General features: G+C 36.6%; 1 protein-coding gene across 1 annotated transcript; it reads left to right on the top strand.

The window, feature by feature from the left end:
• The first annotated feature begins 200 nt into the window (after positions 1-200).
• On the top strand, positions 201-10,302 carry LOC129902975 (uncharacterized). The gene is made up of 3 exons (XM_055978445.1): positions 201-968; positions 8,526-8,689; positions 8,793-10,302. Exons 1-3 carry the CDS (start codon positions 362-364, stop codon positions 9,882-9,884), a joined length of 1,863 nt encoding a protein of 620 aa, XP_055834420.1. The 5' UTR covers positions 201-361; the 3' UTR covers positions 9,885-10,302.
• Positions 10,303-12,917: the final 2,615 nt, after the last annotated feature.

The raw sequence follows: 12,917 nt of genomic DNA, 5'->3' as shown, positions 1-12,917 counted from the left end.
TGCTACATTTGAAGGGAGGTAACTGAAATTATCATTTGGTACAAGGAATAAGAGATAAATAATATATTGAGATTAATTTTAGGATAAATTTATTTCATATTAAATATAGATAAAATCACAAAATAGTTAATTTCGAAATTATAATGTCGTTCTTATTCGTCATTAACAATCTGCTCAAAAAGACTCAAGGGAGTATGATTGCAATTATGACAGAATCCTGGGGGCAATGTAAGATTTCCCCTGAACTTCAGCATTCACACTCTGCTTCTCCTTTTCTATTGAGATCCAACATGAAGGTTTGCTCTATGAGTATTCCAAGAAAACCTCAAAAAAAAGAAAGATGACATAACTGAACAATCATATGGCACAACCTAAGAAAACCCTGAAAAATTTCATCCCTCTTTTCATTCTCCTTTCTCTTTCTGCCTTTTTCCTCTTCTCTTACCATCCTTCAAACTTGAATTCCACCAAATCTTTCTCCTTTAACCCAAACAACCCTCAAACCCACCAAAACTTCACTTTTATCATCAAAGTTCTCACCTTTAATCGCTTTGAGTCCCTCTCTAGGTGCCTCAATTCACTTTCTAAAGCACACTATGATAACCATGTTGTTCACCTCCATATCTACATTGATCACTTTCAAGATTCCACAAATGGGTATGTGGAAATCGACCAAAAATTGAATCTTTCGAAAAGAATTCTTGATTTTGTTGATGGGTTTTCTTGGAAATATGGGGAAAAGTTGGTTCATTATAGGGCTTCTAATGCTGGACTTCAGGCTCAGTGGTTGGAGGCTTGGTGGCCTAGCTCGGATGATGAGTTTGCCTTTGTTGTGGAGGATGATCTTGAGTTGTCACCTCTCTATTTTCGGTTCTTGAAGAGTTTGATTGACAATTATTATTATAATGACTCCAACTTTAGTCCTATGATTTATGGGGCCTCCTTGCAGAGGCCAAGGTTCGTACCAGGTACTTTGTTTCTTTTCATTGCTATTTCATTCTGCCTTCTTTTTGTTGTTGTGAAACATTAAGGATCTTAATGGTGCTTAACTTTTGTAGAAGAAATGATTTTTTTTATGGTAATCTGTATGCTGTAATTATATTTCTAAGCACTTCTGGTAGGTATTTTATTGGTCTAATATGGTGCTAGGTATGTTTTTTTTTTTTGCATATAATTAAGAGGCACCAGGGTTATTACGTTTAGCTGATTAATTAATGAAATTGCAATTGTATTTTGTCATCCCAGATAGAAAAATCCTGAACTTAGCAATCTATTCTATATTACAAATTACAACTGAGTGCACCTTCTGTCATTAAAACTAATCATTTTTTATTAGTTTCAAATTATACTTAACGTCAGCATTGTGATGTTATAATCAAAGTTGTAAGTATCTTGATGTATACTCCTAGCAAATTACGTTTTAGGTTAAGAAGATAAGTAAAAGTTGGTTCCTGTTCAATGAATCTAAAAAATCTATTATCAGGCATATTGGAAGGGATCATCTGAGACAACAACTAACCCAGTGTAGTCCCAAAAGTGGGGACTGGGGAAGATAGAGTGGGGACTGTGGAGGATAGAGTGTACGCAGAGAGAGTGTTTCCGGAAGACCCTCGCCTCGAGTAACGAACATCAAAGCTGCTAAAAGTAAAATATATAAGTAAAGAGGGCAAAGAAAACAATTGGGAAAACATTACATAGCATTCAAAAGAGGAGCAATAACCATACCCAACCAGTGCGATAGCAGAAGCATAGTAAATAATGAGTAACAAAAGTTGTAAGACAGGCAACTACAAGACAAATGCTACTACTATTGGTATAAACACAGAAACATTCACAATGCACCAACCTAACCCCGCTAGGAAACGAGACAACGCTCAACTACCTACCGACCTTCTACCCTACTCCGCGGGCTCTATAACCTCATATCTAAGGTTATGTCCTTAGAAAGTTGAAGTTGTGCCATGTCCTGTCTAATCACCTCTCTCCAATACTTTTTCGGACTACCTACCTCTCTTGAAACACATTGTGGACAACCTCTCACACCTGTTCATTGGGGCCTTTGCGCACCTCCTCTTAACATGCCAGAATCATCTGAGTCTCACTTACCTCATCTTGTCCACCATAAAGGTCACCCTCACCTTGTTTCGGTTATCTTCATTTTTAATCTTTTCTCTTCTATTGTGACCACACATTCATCTCATTTTCACCATTTTCATCTTTTGGACATGAGAGTTCTTAACTGTCTAACACTCAGTCCCATACAACAGTCTGCTTAAGCACCGCTATAGAACTTTCCTTTAAGTTTTGGTGGTATATTCTTATCACACTGGACTCTACATGTGAGCCTCCATTTCATCCACCCTGCACTAGTACGATGTGTGACATCATCATCGATCTTCTCATTGCCCTGACTTCCAGACTTAAGATACTTGAAACTGTCTTTCTTGGGGATGGCCTATGTATCTAGTTTCACTTCCATGCCACTCTCTTGCGACACATCACTAAACTTGCACTCCAGATGTTTAGTTTTGGTCGTGTTCAACTTGAACCCTATAGACTCTAAAGGTTGTCTCTAAACCTCTAACTTAGGGTATGTTCAGTACGGAGAAAAATATTTTCCAATTTTCCTTTTGTTTAGTTGGTCAAAATTTTTGAAAAATATTATTTCTAGAAAAGTTAGTTCCTTAAAAATGAGGAAAATGATCTTTATCCAAAAAAATAATAATAAAAATGAGAAAAATGACTTCTCCAATAGAAGTAGGGAAAACAAGTTTCACAAGTCGCATTTCACGTTGATTGTATCCTCCCCACGGCAGTGTTGTGAAAAAGCGCTGAAGCGCTCGCTTTAAGCGTGAAGCGAAGCGAGGCGAGGTACTAGCGCTTCAACATCGTGAAGCGAAGCGATTTCGAAAAAGCGAGCGCTTCACGGAAGAAGCAAGAAGCGCGCTTCATCTAAAAGCGAGAAAAAAGCGAGCTTTTTTGGAAAAAAGCGGCGCTAGTTTTTTTTTTTTTAAAAAAACTGTATAACTTCTGTGACTCCTCCAAGCTGCTCTTTCAGTGTGACTTCTTCAATTCGACAGTCCAACTTCAACATTTCAACGTCAACCAAGTTAGTTTTTCTTCTTCTGTTCTTCTGTTCTTCTCTTCTTCTCTTTCTATTTCTATTTTTATTTTCATTCAGCGCAGCACTGCTCTCAACTGCTGCGATCTTCTTCTCTTCTTCTCTTCTTTTCTTCTTCTCTTCTTCTTTTTCTATTTCTGCGCAACTGCTGTCTGCGAAGAATTATTTTTTTCAACTTTTATTCAGCAGTTTGGCCTTTTTTTTTAAGATAAAGCATATGCTCTGTTCAAGTTCATGTTCAAATAGAAGTAGAACTCTTGTTGATGAGTCCTCTGATGAGGAAGAAGATGAGGACCAAGTAGAAGTAGAACCCTTGTTGATGGCACTTCAAGAGTTTGAGGATCTTGTTGAAGAATAGGATTTTGCTCTCTTTGTGATTTAGTTATGCATTTGCTTTATATGTTGTTACTTATGAGGATTATTGACTATCTAGTTACTTTTTAATCTAATTCTTTTGAGTTCTTGATTATTTATCTATGCATATTTTATATTTTATATTTTTATACTAAATAACGCTTTTTCTGAAAAAAGCATGCGCTTCGCTTCACGCTTCTCGCTTCTGTGAAGCGAGCCCCCGTCGCTTTTTTCCGCTTCTCGCTTCTCAAAACACTGCCCCACGGTTCAACACACCTCATCTTCACCTATACCACCCCACACCCCCTACCCCCACCATTTACTTTCTATAATATTTATCTAGATTATATACAAATACTTTTAGGATAATAATTTTTGCTTAGGTACCAAACACAAGAAAATAAGTAAGAAATCCACTTATTTTCTTAGAAAATATTTTCCAAGAAAACATCTTCCTTCATACTGACATACTTTTAGTGTTAACTCCACCATGAGTCTTGTCAATCAGTACTATGTTGCTTCACCTTGGATATGTTGTGCTAGTTCATCCATCACCAAGGCAAAAAGAAATGGATTAGAACCGATCCCTAGTGCAATCCCATAACGATTAGGAAGTTCTTTGAGTCTCCTCCCATTGTCCTTACCCAAATATTATCCTTGTCCTTGTACAATGGAATCATCTTACTCCACCTCCATTCTTTCGGCATTTTGTCGTCTTAAAAATGACATTAAACAACTAAGTCAACTACTCCAAACCCACTCTGCATATGTTCTTCCAAAGTTTTGAGATCTCATCTAGTCCAATTGCCCTACTTTTGCACATCCGACAAATAACAACCTTAACCTCAAACTTTATGCTCCTTCAATATCCAGAATCCCGACGACTCACAGAGTGCTCCAAATCACCCCACATAATTTTCCTATCCCCCTCTTCGTTCAAGAGTTTATGAAAATGAGTCTCTCATCTTTGCCTAACAAGTGTCTCCTCAACCAATACCTTGGCTTCCTCGTCCTTGATGCACTTCACTGGGTCCAAGTCTCGAGTCTTTCCCTCTCTCACCTTGACTAGCCCTGTAAAACTTCTTATCCCCGCCTTTGTCACCCTATTCCGCATGCAAACATTCAAAGACTATCGTTTTCGCCGTTGTCACCGCTAACTTAGCCTCTTTTCTCACCATTTTATACCTTCCCGTTCATCCGTTTTACCTCCTAGTCCTTGCATTCTACCAACTGCACATAAGCAACCTTCTTTGCTTCGACTTTCCCTTGGACTTCTCCATTCCACCATCAATTCCCTCGATGACTGCCAAAGTTACCCCTTGAGACCCCCAATACCTCTCCCACTGCCTCCTTAATGCAACTAGCTGCTCTATTCAACATCCTGCTCGCATCTCAACTACTCCCCCAATCCCCCCACCGCCATCAACTTCGCCCCCAACTCCAGAGCATTGGCAACCGTCAAGCAGCCCCCACCTTCTTCCTATTCAACTTAATCTCCAAATCCATCCCAAGAGCTTGTGTTGAGCTGTAAGATTCTCACTCGAGATTAACCTTGCAATCCTTGCAAAGACCTCTATCATCCTTCCTAAAGAGTAGGTAATCTATCTGGGTCTTAGCCGAAGTACTCTGAGGTAAGGTAAGATTCATCTGAGGATACATTGTAGTGAAATAAATCTTTCTGATACAAGTTTTCCTTAGATAAATGAACTTGTCTTTGTGGAAAGAAATGAAATTGCGTATGCTGCGGCTATTATCTTTTGAATTGTAACTACTTATCACATGTAATTATGTACCACAACTTCTTCTTTGATGAAATTCGTTGTTTTTGTTAGTGGTGTTTAGTATGATAGGATGTCATGTTTGGTCTAAATGGCTGTAGAGAAGAAACTAGGGATTGATACATTTGTAGGAGTTAATTCATGGGAAAACTACCTCATGACATACATCCATACCATATATACTAATTCTACCTATACTTTCACATAATTACATATTTTTCTACTAATTAAGAGTTTTCTATCATATATTGAGGAAGATACACCTAGATACATGTATATTTGCTATCAGATACACTAAAATTAGGAGAGAGACGAGTGAGATAGTTATACATCCCAGATTTATGTGAATCACACTAGATACACACTAGATACATGTATTTGGATGTATCTGGTGTGATTCACATATATTTGGTATACCAAATATGAGGAGACTGGCGAGCGAGATGGGAGAGAGGCGAGGGAGGAGAATGATATTTGTCTATGTATCCCAGATATATGCGAATCCACTTGGATACAATGTATCTAGAATAAATTACACCTAATTTTTCCCTCATGCATCTCGAGATACATGTATCTGGACGTATTTGGACGCACCAAAATTTGGTAAGATTCGTAATATTACCCACTAGAGTGCATCTTAATTATTAGCGCTCCTAAACTAGTGGAATTTTTGGAATTTTCTCTTAATTCATTTGCATATCTCTAATTTCTCTTGGACACAACAATCTCCACGTAAGAACGCTCTATCTCTCTTTGACACAACAGTCGCCACATGATTTTGAGATTTTCTTCTTTTAACTTGGATAAAAGACCATGATTTTGAGATATTGATTTATGTGAATGCGCAAAATAATGTTAATTAGGATAGGTGATTAGGTAGGACATGACGTTAATGCAGTTTAACGAGGACATGACTTCAGATAGGAAGGTGTGGAGGACACGAATTAGGGTAGAAGGTTTGTAGGTAGGAGTGGGTCATACTGGAAGATAAGAGTGTATTGTCTTGTTGCCCTTACTAGTAGTCGTAAGACTACTCTCGTAATTTGTTATTCTTCAATTTATGTTGTTATCTATGATTTCGTGCAGTTCAATTATAGTATTATTTTGTTATAGTAGTGTTTTGCTACTATCTGTAGTTTTTGTTACTATTTTTTGTCTCTTATATTTTTGTTACGCCTTTTTTTGGACTATTTTTGTCTTGAGACAAGGGTCTATCGAAAACAACTTCTCTACATCACTTCTAAGGTAGAGGTATGGTCTGCCTATGCTCTACCCTTCCTAGACCATGCTTTGTGGGACTACACTGGGTATGTTGTTGTTTGGCAAAATAATGTTTAATTATATGTATCATAACTGAGGAAGAAGTCAAAGTGCATAGTTGACAGCTATTCATTGGTTTGTAGTGAGACATAATTTTGTGTTGGACACTTTCTTAGGGAATCTAATATCATCCTTGATTTTTATGGATTACTCATGCGTAAAGTGAAATGTTGTATAAAATATATCTTTTCCTTAATACAGGCACATGTCTGGAAGTGGTATTTAATGCAATCTCTTTGAATGAAACTTTCAAGGCCTTTATTCTGAACTCTTTCTGAATGAAACTTTCAATACCTTCTTTCTTAATGTAACTTTCAAGACCTTTTCGGGGGATGTCTTCAATTTAATAGATCGGGGAAGTATAACAAATCAAAGACTATTTTGGCATTCACTATTAAAAAGAGATAAAATGAATGAAGAAAGAACATAGTTGAAGAATTAACTCCTTTAAACACTGCTCTGCTACACGGCAAAAGTGATCTTTCCCTCTTGTGAAAGCCGGTATCTCACGTTCGAAAGAGTCTCGACATGGCAGTATAAACTTAGCTCCATAGTTGGGATAGTTGCTGGATAGAAGCAACCAACCCACCACATCAGAGGCAGTTGAGAACGATCAACTATCTAACATATTCAGAACGGCGGTGAACTAAGACATGAAGAAGTGCAATGCATATGAACACCTTCTTTCTGGAGACCTCTGGTAGTTGAAGATGAATAATCGCTTTGGAATAGGTTAAACTAAGAGCAAGCAAAGTAATACCTGGCCAATTCCATGGTATTCATTGTAGATTTCGCATGTATCCCTTCTAATTCTTTTTCTAACACTAAGACCGTAGCACTCATTAGTAGGCCAAAGCCCTTCGCTTCAAAACAATCAATCCGGACTAGTGCTATCCGCAGTTCTATCTGTGGTGCTTCTGTGGAAGATCAAGCTTTGAAACTCATTTTCCAACATCCCTTTCAATGCTTAATCAATAGGAGATGATAGACGTAGACAGAAATAGCTGCTGTTGCTATTTAATTCCCTTCCACTCTAGCTCTGATTATAAATTCTCTTCTTCCAATGGGAGTTATTCTTTGCCTTGACGCTGTGAGAGCTTTCGGTCCTCGAGTATGAGTACTCCTATCTACTTTTGTGTTTATAACCGGTCCTATTAAATTAGATGCACATGAATACGGTCTTCCTGTGGTTGGGGTTCCTAAGGTATATCTCATATGTTCAAAGATAATTTATAGAGGAAGAATGCTAACGTCCAAAATGTTAGCTAGACTATTTAGTTCCTTCTCGTTTTTTTTTTATTTGGAGAAAACTTAACTATTGATGCCCTTAATTATAAGAACAAGATTTGTGGCCCTTGAGATACTTATTATCTCTTTGTAACACTCTGTTTTTGAGATATATTGGCTCGTTGTAATTATAATCATCAAAGTACAAATCAACCTTTATAGCCTTTTGGCTACCCAGCTGGCGTTGTTAATGTGCTTCTATGTCCATAAAATCAGGGGATTTTTGAATGTTTGTCTGTTAGTACGTTGCTGAAACACTCATGTTAAGAACTTAAAATAAATGTGTCATGCTTTTCCAATTTGGTATTTGAAATTATAGATATGATAGAATTCATAGATCAATTGTTAGTTGCTTGTGACTAGCCCTTCAACACTCTTAATATTCCACATTTTGGTGTATAGGGGTCCTCCCCGAATAGCATAAATTTCCATGAGCCATCCTGTATGCTTCATAAAATTTAGAATACCCTAAAACCTACCTGAAGTTACTTTTTTTCACTGAAGAATACATGCCCATCATTGTTGTTTGAAGGTGTATGTGTTGCTTGGATATTGGAGTACTTTTATCCTCTGGAAATTTTATCATTCGTAACATCCTCTATAACAGTCTCTAACAGTCGTGTGCTACTCGTATCCACATGACATAACATAGTTTTGGCAAACAGGTAAACATGGAAACAAGATGCAGATTGATGATCGAACTCAACTTTTCTTGTACCAGTTGGTTGGCACCTGGGGCCAGCTTCTGTTTCCAAGACCTTGGAAAGAATTCCGCATATGGTATGACACACACAAGGCCAAGGGATTGAAGCCATTTCTTGATGGGATGGTAGTGTATTGCCTGAATTTTCTTTTCTCGTTGCTTTTTTTAGTGAAGATAATGACAAACCTATTAAAATTAACTATTACTGTAAAATGTAATTTGTTTGTAGGTGACAACAGGATGGTACAAAAAGATGGGGGAAAGAATCTGGACACCTTGGTTCATTAAATTCATCCATGCCCATGGTTACTTTAATATTTATACCAACCTTTTGCATGAGCGAGCTTTTAGTGTGTCTCATCGTGATGCTGGTGTTAACTATGGGAAATCAGCTGGGCCAGATTCTTATTTAGTGGATGAGAAGTCTTTTGATATTAACCTTTTGAAGATGCAATCTTTGCAGAGGCTGAAGTGGTACGATTTCTGTTTCAAGGAAGTTTGTCCTGGTAGAATTGTACGCAGTTCTGACGATCTAGCGCCTGTTCTTCACTCGGTTCAGAAATCGAGGACTATACTATTTGTGAACCTACAACAGGTGTCAGAGTCAATTATTAGGAATCTTCTCTGCCACTTTGAAAGATTGAATATCCAAAACTATGTCTTATTGGGTCTACAGTCCTATTTCCTACTTGATCTTGCAAGAAGGGGTTATCCCGTGATTGATACAGACCAATTTTTTGACAGTATTAGGTTACAAAACTCTATTAACTTTGACGAATCGCATGAAAAGTTGGGCAAAGAGATTATTGTGAAGGTCCATGTAGTTAGAAAGTCCTTGGAACTTAAATACAACACATGGGTTGTGGATAGTGACGTGATTCCTCTTAGCAGTGATTCATTTCTTGATTCGTATGATCCGGCTAATGACTTTTTCTTGGGGAAGAACTTTAAACTTGTCTTCATACGGAATTCAGCATCTGCTTTAAAAATTTGGGTTGACAATGTTTTGGGCAAAGTTGTTGCCTCGGTTGTCACTTTGAAGACTAGAGGTTCAATTGCCCCAGAGGGAAATTTTGTAAATCTAGTTGAGAAGTTATTGGAACAAAAGAAAACTACATTTAACAATGTTGATGAAACTGATTTTAGTTTGAACATCAGTTTTATGGATGCTAACCAAACCTCTTCAAGGAATGGAAAGAAGTTTGCCTTTTGGTCACCTGAGATGGGTTCAGAACGGATACAAAAACGACTTGAAGAGTTTGCTATGTGGGTTGTCGATAGTGATTTATCCTGTAATGCGGTTGTTTGTCATCCATCATAGCATATGGAGCCGTTTTTCAGTGTATCTAATGTTATACTTATGATGTGTGCATATATTTTGATGGATTTCACATGTTGGTATTGAAGGCAAGAAGATGTGAGAAGAACAAAAAAAGGTTCACTCTTTGTGAATTTCCATAACGTATGCTGAATCACTGATATCAGACATGTTTGTAAACCTCTATCTGTTGAAGATAATCGTTATCAAAGGATGATCTGTTTTCTCTTCTTCGCTGAAATGATTCCATCAGCTTATTGGTGGAATAGGAAGTGTAAGAAAATTCATTTTTGACATTGTTCCAAGTCTTGTGTAAAATTGCTATTAGTGACATTGTGACTGATTCATATGCCCAATTTGGTTGAAGATCATGTGTGTCAAATGTGGAGAGCATATAATCAAATTATTTACATATATATAATCATTAATGCGTCCTACAATCTTTATGCCTTTAGCCTATCTTTCTGTCTAAGGGTAATTTTATGCCCCACCACTCAGTCCCATTCCACTTTCTTTCAATAAATATGATGCTCCAAGTCATGATCATTTGCTCGAGCACGTCTTTTTAACTTCATCATAATAAATCTGTTGGGATCATCTTAACTCATTTGGAGACTGGACTCTATGCGTTAAAGGATAAACCTGCAAAATGATATATAAACACATTGAGTGCTAATTTAAACTAATATTGAATGAATTAAATATTATTAAGAGCATGTTTGGATTAATTGCTTTTAAGCCAAAAATAATTGTTAGTGTGATTTGGATATAATTTTTAAGTTGAAAAGACATAAGTCATAAGTTATCATAAGCTAGCCCATTAAGGCCAAAAATTATAATCCCATCAAAGCTGAAGCTTGCACATCTAACATCTTGTATTGATCAGTCCGGAACTTCTATGTTGAGACAAGTCTAATCAATGCTATCACACACGAGAACTTCTATGTGTGTTGAAGACGAAGCATCAGCCATGCTGAAGTCGACAGATCCTTTCCGGTAATGGAAAAGTGCCATGATTAAAAAAAAAAGAAAACTTTAGTCATCATTTCAAATCAGAAATACACACTTAATATATGTTATTTGGAGAAGAGGAAGAAATCCAATGTTTTCATCCATAGACTCATGATAGAGGTATGTTTGAATAGTAGTACGTATTCCTCGCATCAATATATCTGAAATCATAAGTTAACTAGGCTCAACGTGTTTGAAAATAAGATACTCCAAATATCATCAACAAATAAAGATAGGATCACTGATCAACCACCGCATCCTCATCCTCATCAACATCGATAAATGGGTCATATGCAGCCAAATATGTATGGATGCTTAATATAGCTCAATAAAATTTTCGCAAATCCATAACAATATCCTACTGGCAAGTGCAATCTTTCCCCAAAGAATCAAGTTTGATCAGCAATATGACTTATAAGATGTGTGATCTTACCTAAGTCCATCTAATGACTCATTTTCCACTCAATGCAACCCTGTAGATGGCTAGGTTATGGGAACCAAAAAAAGATTCAAACATAACTCTATAGATACGACATGATATTTTATTGCGTGTAGTGGATGATATGGCGCATCGATTGTCTATCCTAGAAAAATAAGACACTGTCTCTATAAATATGACTTTAGCTCGAGATTTTCATTCCACTACGGTTTGGATGACTTTTTGGGAAAGAAAACACCTTGAGGAATATCTGATGCATCTACGGTGTGTTTCTACTCAGTTTTCGAGATTATTACGTCAATTTTATTAACACGCGAATTTTCACTCCAATCTATAATTCAATGATCTCAATTCAATACTATTGATGGAAATTTTGAGGAATCTTCGAGATAACAATTGTTGAACGTTGGAGTTTCTATTCAGAACTTTTAACGAGATTTGAGGTATATTTATTTTTGAAAACTTTCTTTTTGAAGTATGTTTGTATTTCACACGTATCTTTTCGGACTATTGACTATCAACGTGATTTGACTAACATTTTATGTGCATGTGGAATGAGATCGTATCGAACCTTCATATTTTAATTTTGTACCATAATGTATGTATGTGAATGTGTTTTACCCTATGAACGAAACTGTTGAACTTGATTTTCAAAGTGATGATCTTTATATTGATGATCTTTGAAAATATTCTTTTGTTATATGAAAGAGCAAATAAATTGAAACATGATGTAACGATTTTAAACACGATTTTCAAATTAAAGAATGACTTGATGTACCTTTATTAATGAGAAGATGGTTAAAGAATGATTCGGCTAATTATGTCATGACTATTGATTTAGCTGAAGTTCCATGATTTCTAAATTGTTTGTGTTTGGGCCTTGTGGACAAGTTATGATATTCTAGAAGATAAATATTCATTATAGATCCTAAACCAACGTTGTGTCTGTCCAAAAAACGATTGACCTCCGAGGGTTGGTAGCCCCAATGTGTGAGTAATGAGATTCTATCTATGACACTCATATTTTTCTTCTCTCTCTATTGACATGATTGATTTGGTTTGCGCCTTGCAGGGATGATAATTAGATTACTATGATTTTAATCTTTGAACGGTCTAACATCATTTTGAACATAATGAACTGAAATTAACAATTTGAAGGTCATTTTTAGAAATTTTTGTAAAATGACTGTTTTATCCTTCCTAATAGTAGCCCCGAGTAATGGTTGATCAATTCTCAAAGTTAGTTTTGGGAAATTCTTTGAAAAGTGGAGATTTTGGAAGTTTTTGAGATTTTAAAGGCTTAAAATTGTTTTTTGATGCCAACTGGAGCTACGAGTCTCGGAATAGAATTCGATCGATTCCATCAGCTCCGGAATGTGGAATTTGGCGTAACCTTGTTTGTGAAATTGGAGTTATATAGGAGATTTGAGGTCTTAAGTTGGAAGTTTGAAGAATTTTAGGCTAAGGTTTGACTTTGATCAACATTCGGAGTTCGGATACTCAGATTGGATTTTTGATGATTCCGTTGGATTCAGGAGATAATTTCAGGCTTAGGAAGAGTTTTGTATATTTTTGGGAGCACCGAG

The sequence above is a fragment of the Solanum dulcamara genome, chromosome 9 (genome assembly GCF_947179165.1).
Source record: "Solanum dulcamara chromosome 9, daSolDulc1.2, whole genome shotgun sequence".
NCBI lineage: Eukaryota > Viridiplantae > Streptophyta > Magnoliopsida > Solanales > Solanaceae > Solanum > Solanum dulcamara.
The sequence above is the reverse complement of the archived record's forward strand: the minus strand, read 5'-3'. Positions and strand labels throughout refer to the sequence as shown.